General features: G+C 57.2%; 1 protein-coding gene across 2 annotated transcripts; it reads left to right on the top strand.

Moving 5' to 3' along the window:
• Positions 1–1404: 1404 nt before the first annotated feature.
• On the top strand, positions 1405–9716 carry PGAM5 (PGAM family member 5, mitochondrial serine/threonine protein phosphatase). 2 transcript variants are annotated; one of them, XM_051836857.3, is made up of 6 exons: positions 1405–1661; positions 4673–4851; positions 6592–6717; positions 6836–6924; positions 7103–7233; positions 8760–9716. In XM_051836857.3, the coding sequence occupies exons 1-6, from the start codon at positions 1474–1476 to the stop codon at positions 8908–8910; spliced, it is 864 nt and encodes a 287-aa protein (XP_051692817.1). In that variant the 5' UTR covers positions 1405–1473; the 3' UTR covers positions 8911–9716. The 2 variants fall into 2 exon arrangements, with proteins under 2 accessions (XP_051692817.1, XP_051692816.1); XM_051836856.3 differs by having other exon boundaries at positions 1406–1661; positions 7100–7233.
• Positions 9717–12555: the final 2839 nt, after the last annotated feature.

Raw genomic sequence — 12555 nt, 5'->3', positions numbered from 1 at the left:
TGAGTGTTGCCAGATACATAGAAGAGCACAGAGCACAGCAGTTTTCCGTCTTCCCCACTTGAATATCTATCAGTGATATGAAACTGTGGTGCTGGCATCCCATATGGGCACCAGTTTGAGTCCCGGCTGCTCCTCCTCTGATCCAGCTCCCTGCTATGGCCTGAGAAAGCAGCAGAGGATGGCACAAGTGTGTGGGCCCCTGCACCCATGTGGGAGACCAAGAGGAAGCTCCTGGCTTCTGATTGGCCAAGGTCTGGACGTTGTGGCCATCTGGGGAGTGTTCCAGCAGACGGAAGACCTTTCTTCCTGTCCTCTCTCTGTAACTCTGCCTCTCAAATAAATCTTACACACACACACACACACACAACATGAGCTCTCCTCTTTGGGGTTGTCAGTTTCCACAGAAAGGGCTCGTGTAAGCTCCTGCCAAGGGAAGGATGATCGTGATAATGAAGTGTGACGTAAGCCTGGTGGCCGACATTCTCTTGGCTAAATGGCAGAGGGGGGCTGGACACTGACTGTTCAGTAGGTGAGCTGCATACAATCCCACCTTTAATACTGCATCTCAAATCCAGGGTCCTCTGTGATTCTGCAATGAAATGTCTCTAGTGCAGTGCATGATGGAGGGCAACCTCCTGTGCGGACTTCCGCAGATGTGGGGCTGCGCTTTTCCTCCAAGACTCCCAGGCTCACCGGAGCCAACTTGCTTCCTCCGGCACCTGCAACTGGTGTTCTGTGTCCAGGTCGAGAAGTATCCGATTCCAGCTTTCAAAGTTTTACCCGATCTCTGCTGTGTTTCGTCCTTGCGGAGTCAACCACATCCTTACAGGTGTCTTTGCTTCGTCTTTTCACTATCATCTTAGTAAACAACCTTCTGGAAAAAGACTTAAACGTGTGAGTCCCAGACGCCATGTTTAAACAGAGTCTGGGTTTAAAGTGGAACAGATTCCTCAAACTCACTTACACTGGGAACCACATCTTGTCCCTTTCCAACTTAAAAACGGTTCAGAATGACCTAAATTCCCGCCGCCGGGTGCGACCCCATGCGCTGTTAGCCCGGCCCGCGACGGCGAGAGCAAGTGCGCGGCGGCCGCAGGCGGGGTCTGCTCCCCTCGGGGCGCCCCGCCACGGACACCCGCGGAGCGAACCCGAGCCGCGCGGCGCGGAAGGGCCAGGGAGGGCGCCGGGGCCGCACGCCCGGGGAGCGCGAGCGCCAGGCCGCGCGGTGGGAGAGGCGGCGGCGGCCTCAGGGCCGCGGGGCGCGCGCTCGCTACAAACGGCGGGGGCGCGCCCGCGCGGCAGCTCCCGCGCCCGCGCCCGCGCCCTCCCTCGCGCCTCAGCGTCCGCGCCCGCGACGCCGCGGAGGCGGGACTTCCGCTCGCCCCGCCAGCCGGAAGTAGGCGCCCGCGGAAGCGAGTGGCTCGCGGCGGGCCGCCGGGGCCGTGTGCGTCTGCGCGGCGGCGCGGGAGCGGCATGGCGTTCCGGCAGGCGCTACAGCTGGCGGCCTGCGGGCTGGCCGGGGGCTCGGCTGCCGTGCTCTTCTCGGCTGTGGCGGTGGGCAAGCCGCGGGCGGGCGGGGACGCGGAGCCGCGCGCGGCCGAGCCGCCGGCGTGGGCCGGGGCCGCGCGGCCCCCTGGCGTCTGGGACTCCAACTGGGACAGGTGCGCGCGATGGCGGCGTCGCGGCCCCGTCCCTCTGGGCGCGGCTGCCCCGCGCGGTTCGCTCTCCGTTTCCGCCGGCGGGAGGGCAGGGCCGGTGTGGGCGCCGGGACTCCGCGGGCGCGGCGTGGAGGCGGCGGCGCCGCGGCCGTGCGTGGTCGTCCGGCGTTTGAGACGCGGCTGCTTAGCTTCGTTCAACATTTCCGCTGAGAGACCCAGAGCGGTGTCTGGCGGTTCTGCTGGGGGAGCCTGTGGGCCCATCGGGCCGGCCGCAGCGCGGGCCGCGCCTCACCTGTTGCTGCTGCTGCCGAGGCTGGAGCCCGCGCGGCGCCGTGACAGCTCGGCCCGTGACGGGACGCGTGCGGCGCCGTGACAGCTCGGCCCGTGACGGGACGCGTGCGCGGCGCCGTGACAGCTCGGCCCGTGACGGGACGCGCGCGGCGCCGTGACAGCTCGGCCCGTGACGGGACGCGCGCGGCGCCGTGACAGCTCGGCCCGTGACGGGACGCGCGCGGCACCGTGACAGGCTCGGCCCGTGACGGGACGCGCGCGGTGCTGTGACAGGATCGGCCCGTGACGGGACGCGCACAGCACCGTGACAGGCTCGGCCCGTGACGGGACGCGCACAGCACCGTGACAGGCTCGGCCCGTGACGGGACACGCACAGCACCGTGACAGCTCGGCACGTGATGGGACGCGCGCGGCGCCGTGACAGCTCGGCCCGTGACGGGCCGGCCGAGCGCGCTGTGCTGCTCTGAGGGGAAGGGTGCGGGGCTGCCGCTGAACGCCTGGCTGTGAGCGGACCCACACCGCTGCCGCTGTCCGCTGCTCCCGCGCCCCTCGGGTTGGGGGGCGCACAAGGCGGTGCTGCTACCCGGCTGCTAACTGAAGCCGGGCTTTCCTGAGTGGCCTCGGGTCCCCTCCTGGCCGGGACGGTTTCTCGGACTGGCTTGGTGACTGTGTGTGTGCTGCCCAGGTATTTTGTAAAAGGTCCCTCCACGGGGACTTGTCTGCGTTTGTCATTACACCGCACTCCAGTGTTCTGAACTTCTTAGGCCTTTGTAAGGAAAGGTTCGTATGAGGTTAAGAGAACTTGGTGCAGTAGCAGCAGAACTCAGCCCTGCGGCGTCGAGCTGGCGTCTGTGCGGATGAGAGCAGCTGCAGCAAGTCCTAGAAGGACAGTGCTGGTCTCTCGCCTCACCTGGCCATGCTGGAAAGTTCTAGAGCTTCGTTTGGTTAAGTCTCCAGCCCCTTGGAGGAGGGCGGTCTCATGTGTTCCTTGCCTTCCGTCTCTCCTGTAGCTCCTAAGTGACGCTGGCTTAACCCCAGACTCCCTGATTCCCCTGCCAGTGTGTGAATTTTGCCAGGTTAGCACAACCCAAACAGAAGTCACAGCACACCTCCGAGCCCCATAGCCGTCTCCGCCGAGTGAATTCTGGCAGGTTTGATTTGTGACACTCTCAGCTCTCCCCTGTTTCGCTTTTGTTAGCCTCGGTGCCGAGAGCCACCCTTACCTGATCAGTAGCTCAGTCCATCAGAACTCCACGGTGATGGAGATGCTTCCTGCCTGTCCAGTGTGACGGCTGCCACCACGTGTGGCCCGAGCATTTGAAGTGGGAGTAGCGCAGCTGAGGAAAAGAATTCTGATTCGGTTGAATCTTGATCACAGATCCGCAGTTACCTGCAGGGGGTTAGGTCCAGGAAGCCCCGCATGTACCTAAATGTAAGGATGCTCGAGTCCCTGATATAAAATGGTATAGTATAATCTATACACATCCTACTGTACACTTAACAGTTTTTTTTTCAAATGTTTGTTTTCATCTATTTGGAAGGTAGAGTGACAGGGAGAGAGATCTTCCATCCACAAGATTCACTCTCCAAATGCCTGCGACAGCCAGGACTGGGTCATGCTAAAGCCAGAAGCCTGGAACTCCGTCCGGGTCTCCTGTGTGGGTGCTAGGGTCCCAAGCACTTGAGCCATCATCTGCATTAGCAAGAAGCTGGATCCGAAGCAGAGGAGTTGGGACTTGAACTAGGCATTCTAAGATGGGAACGTAGGCACCAGAATCGGCTAATCTGCTATGCCTCAGTGCCTTCCCCTCTTGGTTGCTTGTGATACATAATATAACATCTGTGCTATGTAAATAGTTACGCTGTGTTTTGAGAATGACAAGAAAAAATTTTGTGCGTGCTCAGTACGGAAGCAATTTTTTCTGAGATTTTTTTTGAAATACTTATTTGAAAGATTTACACAGAGAGAGAAGAGGCAGAGAGAGAGAAAGAGGTCCTCCATCCGATAGTTCACTTGCCAGATGGCCGCAATGGCCGGAGCTGTGCTGATCTGAAGCCAGGAGCCAGGAGCTTCCTCCCTGTCTCCCAAGTGGGTGCAGGGGCCCAAGGACTTGGGCCATCTGCTGCTGCTTTCTCAGGCCATAACGGAGAGCTGGACAGGAAGTGGAGCAGCCGGGCTCTAACTGGCTCCCACATGGGATGCCGGCGCTGCAGGCCAGGGCATTAACCCACAGCGCCGGCCCCGTAAATATTTTTTATCTGCAGTGACTTGAACTTGGGTATAGAACCTGAGCTGGCTGAACGTGTTTTGAATTTAAGTAGCCAGATAACTAGTGGCTGCCACTGGACATCGCAGCAAGGCTGTTCAGCACCCCACCACCCACCCTGTGGACACGTTGTTTACTGTCATCAAGTTCTGGCATTTTCTGTTTCTTTTTGCAGCTGAGGGTCAGCCTCTTTCCTAAACATAAGCTGCACAAGAGACTTGCTCGATCGCTTTGTCCACCATTGCATCACCCTGTCCTGGCCAGCTCTGCGGGGTGAGGCGTGGAGCTGTGCTCTGCAAGCTGGCTTTTCTGCAGTTGGTCCTGAGGGCCTTGGGTTCTCCTCTGTACTCTTCTCCATTAGCCTGATGGCTTGGAGATACTGTCTTGTCAGAAATACTCATAGATATCTCAGGAGTAGAGGTCACCAGGATCTATCATCTTGTATTTCAACATTAGGCGAGAACCACTGTCTCTGATCAACCTGCGGAAGAGGAACGTGGAGTCTGGAGAAGAAGAACTGGCGTCCAGGCTGGACCACTACAAAGCCAAGGCCACGCGGCACATCTTCCTCATCAGGCATTCTCAGTATCATGTGGACGGCTCCCTGGAAAAGGACCGCACTCTGACCGCGCTGGGTAGGTGGCCAGGTCTCAGATGCCCCCAGGACCCCTCCCAGCCACCCTTGGCCGGCCTTCTTGAAGGTGCCTAGGACACAGCTGCCTCAAACCTGTGTCCAGAACCATCAACCTAGACTCTGATATAGTCAGTGTCAGTAAGTAGAAGCTGAATTCGGAGAGGAAACAAGTTTTTCATATGTCCTTTTAAAATGTGTTGTGCTGGTGTTGCTTGCCCAGGGTCCAGTGTAATGCCTTCCTGCCCTCGGTAGTCTGAAAGTCGCACACCTCGTGCCTCTGTATTTTCCTAGACTGATCACGCTGCCGAAGATCCTTCCATTCCGCACTCACAGGTCTGTGTGCATCTGCGTCATAAAGTGGGTTGAATGGGGAAGACTCACCTCACCTGTCCCCACCAGCGGGTGGGTCGGTAGCTGTGGTTTTGTGCTATCAGAGGTGCTGCCAGGAATGTGTGTGCCCCGCATGGAAGTGTCTGCAGGAGAAATGCTCCAGAGACACAGGGTGGCCCGAGTAGAGCGCACATTTTAAAAACTGGGAATGGGGCCAGCGCCGCGGCTCACTAGGCTAATTCTCCACCTGCGGCACTGGCACACCAGGTTCTAGTCCCGGTCGGGGCGCCGGATTCTGTCCTGGTTGCCCCTCTTCCAGGCCAGCTCTCTGCTGTGGCCCGGGAGTGCAGTGGATGGTGGCCCAAGTGCTTGGGCCCTGCACCCCATGGGAGACCAGGAGAAGCACCTGGCTCCTGGCTTCGGATCAGCGCGGTGCGCTGGCTGCAGCACACCAGCCGCGGAGGCCATTGTGGGGTGAACCAACGGTAAAGGAAGACTTTTCTCTTTCTCTCTCTCACTGTCCAATCTGCCTGTCAAAAAAAACAACTGGGAATGGGATGTTACTTGTTGGTGTACCTTTAAGTCTGCTTCCAACAAACTGTGCTCCACCCCTGAAAAGCGTTTCTGGTTCCTGAGTAGAAACAGGAAGTGCAGGGCCTGCACAGACGTCACAGCATGCGGCAGGAACTGACTTCCGAGGGTGTTTTACTAGATGCTAGAGTACGTTAGAGAGGAAGCCTCAGTGTGTGCCCTGGTCCCTGCGGAGTAACCTGAGACCTGCGGGCCTTCTGAGCGCTGACAGCTGCAGAGTCGCAGGGCTGGTGGCTCATGGTGGAGCTGAAGCTAGACTTTGGACATAGTTGAGTAAAAATGGTGTTAGAGATCCAGAAACAGTGGGGCCTGCCCAAACTCCAAGTCATCACGTTTGGGCCTTGTTTTGTTTTTGAAGTTGGTTTATTTTAATTTGCTTGAAAGGCAGAATGATAGAGGGCGGGTGGGAGGAAGGAAGAGAGAAACATCTTCCATCTGCCACTGTAGTCCCCCAGTTGCCTGCGTTAGCCAGGGCTGGGCCAAGCCAGAGCCAGGAGCCCTGCACAACATCCAGGTCTCCCACATGCATGGCAGGCGTCCAAGTACTTGAACCACCACCTGCTGCCTCCAGGTCCGTTAGCAGGAAGCTGGATCAGAAGTGGAGAAGCCAGGACTGGAGCAGGCACTCTGGTATGGGATGCCGGCGTCCAAGCAGCAGCGTAACTTGCTGGGCTGCATTGCCTGGCCTGGTTCCTGTCGTTCATGTCATCAGATGCATTTTTTTTCATTCTAGGGTCCGTGTTTAATGAGGGCTTCAGGATTTGTGCAGTAAGTACAGGCAGGTACCCAGCCTCACATAATTCTGAATTTCACTTTGAAGGTCGTGAACAGGCTGAACTAACTGGGCTCCGACTGGCCAGCTTGGGGTTGAAGTTTAATAAAATTGTCCACTCCTCCATGACTCGGGCAGTAGAAACCACCGAGATCATCAGTAAGCACCTGCCAGGTGAGTGCTGGGAGCTGGGCCTGCGCTTGCTTCAGCAGCAGGTGGTTCGCAGCAGGCCCTCCAGCCGAGCTGGCCACGGCAGGGGTCACTAACCCTGAGCTTCCCTGGGTTCCCTCAGGCGTCTGCAGGGTCAGCACAGACCTGCTTCGGGAAGGCGCCCCCATCGAGCCCGACCCACCCGTGTCTCACTGGAAGCCAGAAGCTGTGGTAAAAACACCTCCCCAGCGAGCAGCCCCACAGCCCCTCCACCTAGGAGTCTCTGCCTCTTGGGCATGCCTGCCGGCCATGAGCTGCCGTGACCCACCTGGGTTCTGAGGGGTTTGTCCTGATACCAGCATCGTCTCTGTGTGTCCACACTGACAGTTCCCTGCTCTGCCCCCAGCAGTATTATGAGGACGGAGCCCGGATCGAGGCTGCGTTCCGGAACTACATCCACCGAGCAGACGCCAGGCAGGAAGAGGACAGTTACGAGATCTTCATCTGTCACGCCAACGTCATCCGCTATATCGTGTGCAGGTAGGCACCGCCAGGCTGTGCTCGGTCTAGGGTCATTTCTGACCTAGCGAGAATAGGACAGCATTCACAGGCAGCCTTCCCTGGGCCTAGCCTGGCGCGCGCTGGGCTGTGTGTGAGGAGCCCTGGTCGTCTGTTCGGAGTCCCTTGGGATCTTGTGTTAGGGCTGAGAGCAGCACAGACAGACTGGGCAGCTGGTTCTGAAGGATTTTCCCTGCGCGCGCTGCCACCTGCCACTAGGATGTAGTTGTGCTTCAGGAGGCTGGGTGAGCTGCTTATGTGTCCCCAGCTTACCCCCCGTGCCATCAGCATCTGTTGGTGGATCTGCCGGCAGCAGCCATCACGCTGGAGTTTGCCTGATGCTGGTTGGTCCTGTGTCCTGCCTGGGCACTGAACTGCCACACAGGGGCTCTCACCCATTTCTCTGTGTGGCTGTGCCTCTGCCGTGGGCACGTTCCCCAAGACTGTCACTGTGGTTCAGGCGCAGGGGAGGGAGGGGCACGCCTGTGTCCTGTACCTGCCTCCACTCGCCACTTTATGGTGCCACAAAACATTGTAGACTCAGCTTGCACCTTCCTGGCTGTAGCCCTGGTCGGTCACTTCTCGAGGAGTGCTGGGGCAGCGGCCACAGCTGCAGGTGCCATGCACGGGGGTCGTTGTGAAACCGGCAGATCTCACCAGATGCAAAATTTGAAATGAGGTGGAACCTTATCCCCCACTGCGTGTGTGCGTTTAATACCTCGTGAGACAAGTCTGGTGGGGCACTGTGTGTGGGGTCCCTCAGGAAGTGTGGTCAGGAGACTGGCAGCCCCCAGAAGTGCAGGGATGTTGGGGAGCCAGGATTCTTGGCTCAGCTCACAGCTACTGCAGACCAGATAGAACTGCTGGTGGGAAAGAGGTGCAGGCACACCCCCAACAAGAACAGGTACTGCTAGAGGGGGTAGCTACAGGGCTGTGCTCCGCCGTGCCTCTGACAGGGAGCCATGCGATGCTTTCTGAACTGATGTCAACAGCTCATTATCCGTAGAAAGTGGTCCTAATGCTGAAGGTGCACCAGAGACCACGGGGATTTGGGACTGTAGCTTGCCTGTCAAGTGTGATAAAGAAAGCGATGGTGCCATTCAGGCCCGTGGTGGTTCAAGCTGCTCGGGGATAACCCTGAAGAGGCTCTAAGAGGCGCAAGGGCGGTTGCCAGACCTGGCAAGGGCCGGGAGGTGGCCACACCAGCTTCCTGAGGCCCAAGGCTGCGCAGTGACAGAGGAGGCAGCACACTACTGCGCTCTTCAGCGAACACCAGCTGTGGGTTACAGCTGTGTGGTCCTGGGCGAAGCCACTGGGTGTTCTCAGAAACTGAGAAAAGCCAGTGCATCTCACAGGCTGAGCCCTTGTCCCCGTCAGTCTCCACCCCAGCCAGCTCCCCACCTCTCAGGGCAGGGACGGTGTCAGGGGAGCTGCGAGCTTTGTCAAGACCCCACTGTGCTGCCCGGCGGCCCTTGCTCCAGCACGGTCTTTCTCTCCCCTTCCCCCAGGGCGCTGCAGTTCCCTCCCGAAGGCTGGCTCCGGCTCTCCCTCAACAACGGCAGCATCACCCACCTGGTGATCCGACCCAATGGCCGGGTAGCGCTCAGGACCCTTGGGGACACAGGGTTCATGCCTCCTGACAAGATCACCCGGTCCTGAGGGCTGCCCGTGGACTGTGCCCTTTAGCTACGGCCTGGCACTGGCCTTCCCTTGCCTGTCTTCCCTGCACAGACTGTGACGCAGTTTCGTTTTGCTTCTTGAGGAAGAGGCTGGCAGAAAAGTAGGAACTGCTGTTTGGTGCTTCCGGCCCAGGCTGAAGGGTAGACTTGGATCAGAGCCAAGACGGCCTCGTGGAGTTCCGAGTGATGCCCTCTTCTCAGCGGACTGACGCGGTCACTTCTGGACTACGGCACATCTGTACCCAGGGCCTGGCTCCACCAGCTGCCAGGGCCAGAGAGCCAGGCAGAGGGAGAGCAGTGCCCGAGGCTGCTTTCATTTCTTAAGACCTTTTTGTCACTAAAGTATTTGTCAGTTAGATTGTCCTCTTCTGGGCTCTTGCTTTGAAAACCACTTTCTCCCTGCAGAGGTGCAGATCCCTGAGGCTCTGCACTCATCTAATAAGGCCTTTCAGGTTCAGGACTCAGCAGCCACAGTGAGGCCTGGGCAGCAAGGGAGGAACTGAGTCGGTGGGGGGACGGGACCTTTGACTTTCTTGCCGGTTTCTGAGGGCCAGGTGGGTGCCAGTCCTGTACAGATCACCCAGTTCAGTGAAATGCTTCTGATGATCTTCAGTTTCATGTGTATGGATTCAAGTATGTGGATATGATCTGTCTGTACTAGATGTTGTCAATTTCTCTGAAGTGGTCATGAGTATTTTCCCCAATCAATACAACTAATTGGGATATCTGATTCATTTCTCTGCTTGGGAAATAACTACATAATAAAATCTGATTGGTTTTTTAAAAGTACTAATTGTGATGTTTTAAAGGAAGCAGGACCAGAAAGTTCTTTCCACAGTCCCTGCTGTCCCAGCCTTTCTCAGGAGACTCCCGCCTACAGCCTCCACTGGACCAGGGACCCAGCTAAGCTTCAGCCAGCACATACCACTCTGTAGAAATAGTCTTGGCAAGCGTGCAGGACAGTGCCCACTTCTAAGAACACAAGAACAACAGGCGTATTCACGTCTAACCTCAGATGGACGTGGGAGGCACAGCCATGCAGTGCCCAAGCCAGCAGAGGGCTCCTGTTCACTAAGATCCAAGCAGCAGAGTGGCCCTTTAAGAGCAGCCCTTCGCTGAGCCCCAGCTCCTAGTGCATACAGGCTGTGATGCCCTGTCCACTGGGGAGGCCTGGTGGCAAGGACCAAGCCCCACACTGCAGTCATCCCCGTGACCCTCAGCCCAGCATCAAAGGCTGTGGGGATTGGGTGGAGAGCCATGACTGTTGCCCCACCTCCCTCCCAACCTCACAGACACAAGATGTCATGAAGGGACTCTACATTGGGAATGGGCCAGTGCTGTGGTGCAGCAGGTTAAAGCCCCGGCCTGCAGCACCAGCATCCCATATGGGCGGCAGTTTGAGTCCCGGCTGTTCCACTTCTGATCCAGCTCCCACCTGGGAAAGCAGCAGCAGATGACCAAAGTGTTTGGGCCCCTGCACCCATGTGGGAGACCTGGAAGAAGCTCCTGGCTCCAGATAGGCTCAGCTCTGTGCGGAGCAACTCGGACTAGACTAAGTTACTGGAATTAAGACTTATTCTATGCATCTGCTCTCCCACAATATGGCGCTGGGAGAGGAGGAAACAGCTTCTACACAGCTGCCTCCAGTTTGACCAGTAACCTGCAGGAGCTGCTCCTGATTGGAGAAGAGCAGCGTACTCGGTGTGTGGGTAGCAGAGTTGGGATTGGTGGAAGAGGACTATAAAGGAGGAGAGAGACAACATGCACCAGGAACATCTAAGGGGAACATCCGGATAACATCTGAGCAGCCCCCGAGAGAGCCGGCCGGCGGTGTGCCGCTCCCCCGCGGAAGTGGGGAAAGTGGCAGGGGGAACCGCCCTTCCATGGAGGTGGAAGGATCGAAGCCAACCTGGGAAGGACCAGCAGCAAATCCGGGGAGGGCCGAGCAGACGAAAGAACAGCGCAGGGTCCTGTGTCGTTCCTCCACGAATGGGGGAGCGACATAATGGTGCCGTGACTCGGATAGGAAACCTAGGAGGGAAGAAGTGGGAAAATACCGGAGAGAGAGACTACTAAAGAGCCTAGGGGAAAGCCGGACGGAAAAAGTGCCGGAACAAATCTAGGGTTGAAAGTGAAACTGAAAGCAAAAAGAAACATAGACTTGGATGCGGACTACAGGGGGAAGCTGGGAGAAATCTAAGATTAAAAGTAAAAGCGAAAGAGGAAATAGACTGGGATACGGACTGTGGGGAGAAGTCAGGAGAAATGAGAGAGAAATATTGTTGGAAGAAACTTAGGGAAAAGTACCGGGTAGAGAAAGATATAAGTTAGGGAAAATGAAGCCGTGGGGGTAGGCCGAAGCGGAGACGTAAGCTAGGTTGGGATTTGTCAAGTCAGCCCGGGGAGCAAAAGGCGAAAAACTAAAACCAGAAGCGGAGACGTAAGGTAGGTTGGAGTCCGTCAGATTAGCCCGGGGAGCAAAAGACGGGAAGCCAAACCGAAAAGCGGAGATGTAAGCTAGGTTGGAATTCGTCAGGTTAGCCCGGGGAACTTAGACTGAAAACCAAGAAGCGGAAACGTGAGCTAGGCTGTGATTCGCGGAAGCCACTGCACGCAGAGAAAGCGCGCGGGGTACAAGCGGAGAGAGCGCACGGGGCGTGAGTAGATAGGGAGCACGGGGCTGGCGCGGAGACCAAGGAGTGCTCACGAAGCCAGGAAGCCGCGCAGATGAGAGAAGTGCGGGCTGAAGCCGTGCAGAGCTGGGAAGCCGCCACGGGGCGAGGCGCCGAGAAGCAGCCTCGGGGCGGGCACCAGGAAACCGCGGGGATAAGAGAAACAGAAGTATAGAAGTAAAATGAGAGAAATAGGAATGCTGGCAGATAGAAGTAAAATAGGAGAAATAGGAATGCCCGGAGATAGAGAAATAGAGAAAAATAAGGCCTCCCCACAACATGGCAATGAGAGAGCTTGGATTCGGTCTGCCTGATTAGTAAGGCGATGAGCACCTGCGGGCAGCTAGCAGCTTATGCGCCGCAGGTCACCGAAGACAGGCACGAATCAACATCAATAAGTCTCCCCACAATACAGCAATGAGAGGGCTTGGATTCGGTCTGATTAGTAAGGCGATAAGCACTTGCAGGCAGCTCGAGTAGAGCACGCACTGCAGGGCGCCAAACACAGGCACGCATCAGCGCCTAAAAACCTCCTCACAACATGGCAAAGAGAGGACCTGGATTCAGTTTGCCTGATTGGTAGGGCTTGTAAGCACCTGTGGGCAACTCCAGCAAGCAGAGCAGAGTGTGTGCTGCGGGGCACCGAAGACAGGCGCGTATCAACGCCAAAAAATAAAAAGAAAGGGGGAATTGTGGGGAGCAACTCGGACTAGACTAAGTTACTGGAATTAAGACTTATTCTATGCATCTGCTCTCCCACAATATGGCCCTGGGAGAGGAGGAAACAACTTCTACACAGCTACCTCTCACCAATTTGATTGACTGAGCTGCAGGAGCTGATCTTGCTCCTGATTGGAGGAGAGCAGCGTGCTCGGTGTGTGGGTAGCAGAGTTGGGATTGGTGGAAGAGGACTATAAAGGAGGAGAGAGACAACATGCACCAGGAACATCTAA

This window comes from Oryctolagus cuniculus, chromosome 21 (genome assembly GCF_051225735.1).
Source record: "Oryctolagus cuniculus isolate XC-2025 breed Fujian yellow rabbit chromosome 21, ASM5122573v1, whole genome shotgun sequence".
Lineage (NCBI taxonomy): Eukaryota > Metazoa > Chordata > Mammalia > Lagomorpha > Leporidae > Oryctolagus > Oryctolagus cuniculus.
This window is presented reverse-complemented; position numbering and strand designations above follow the sequence as displayed.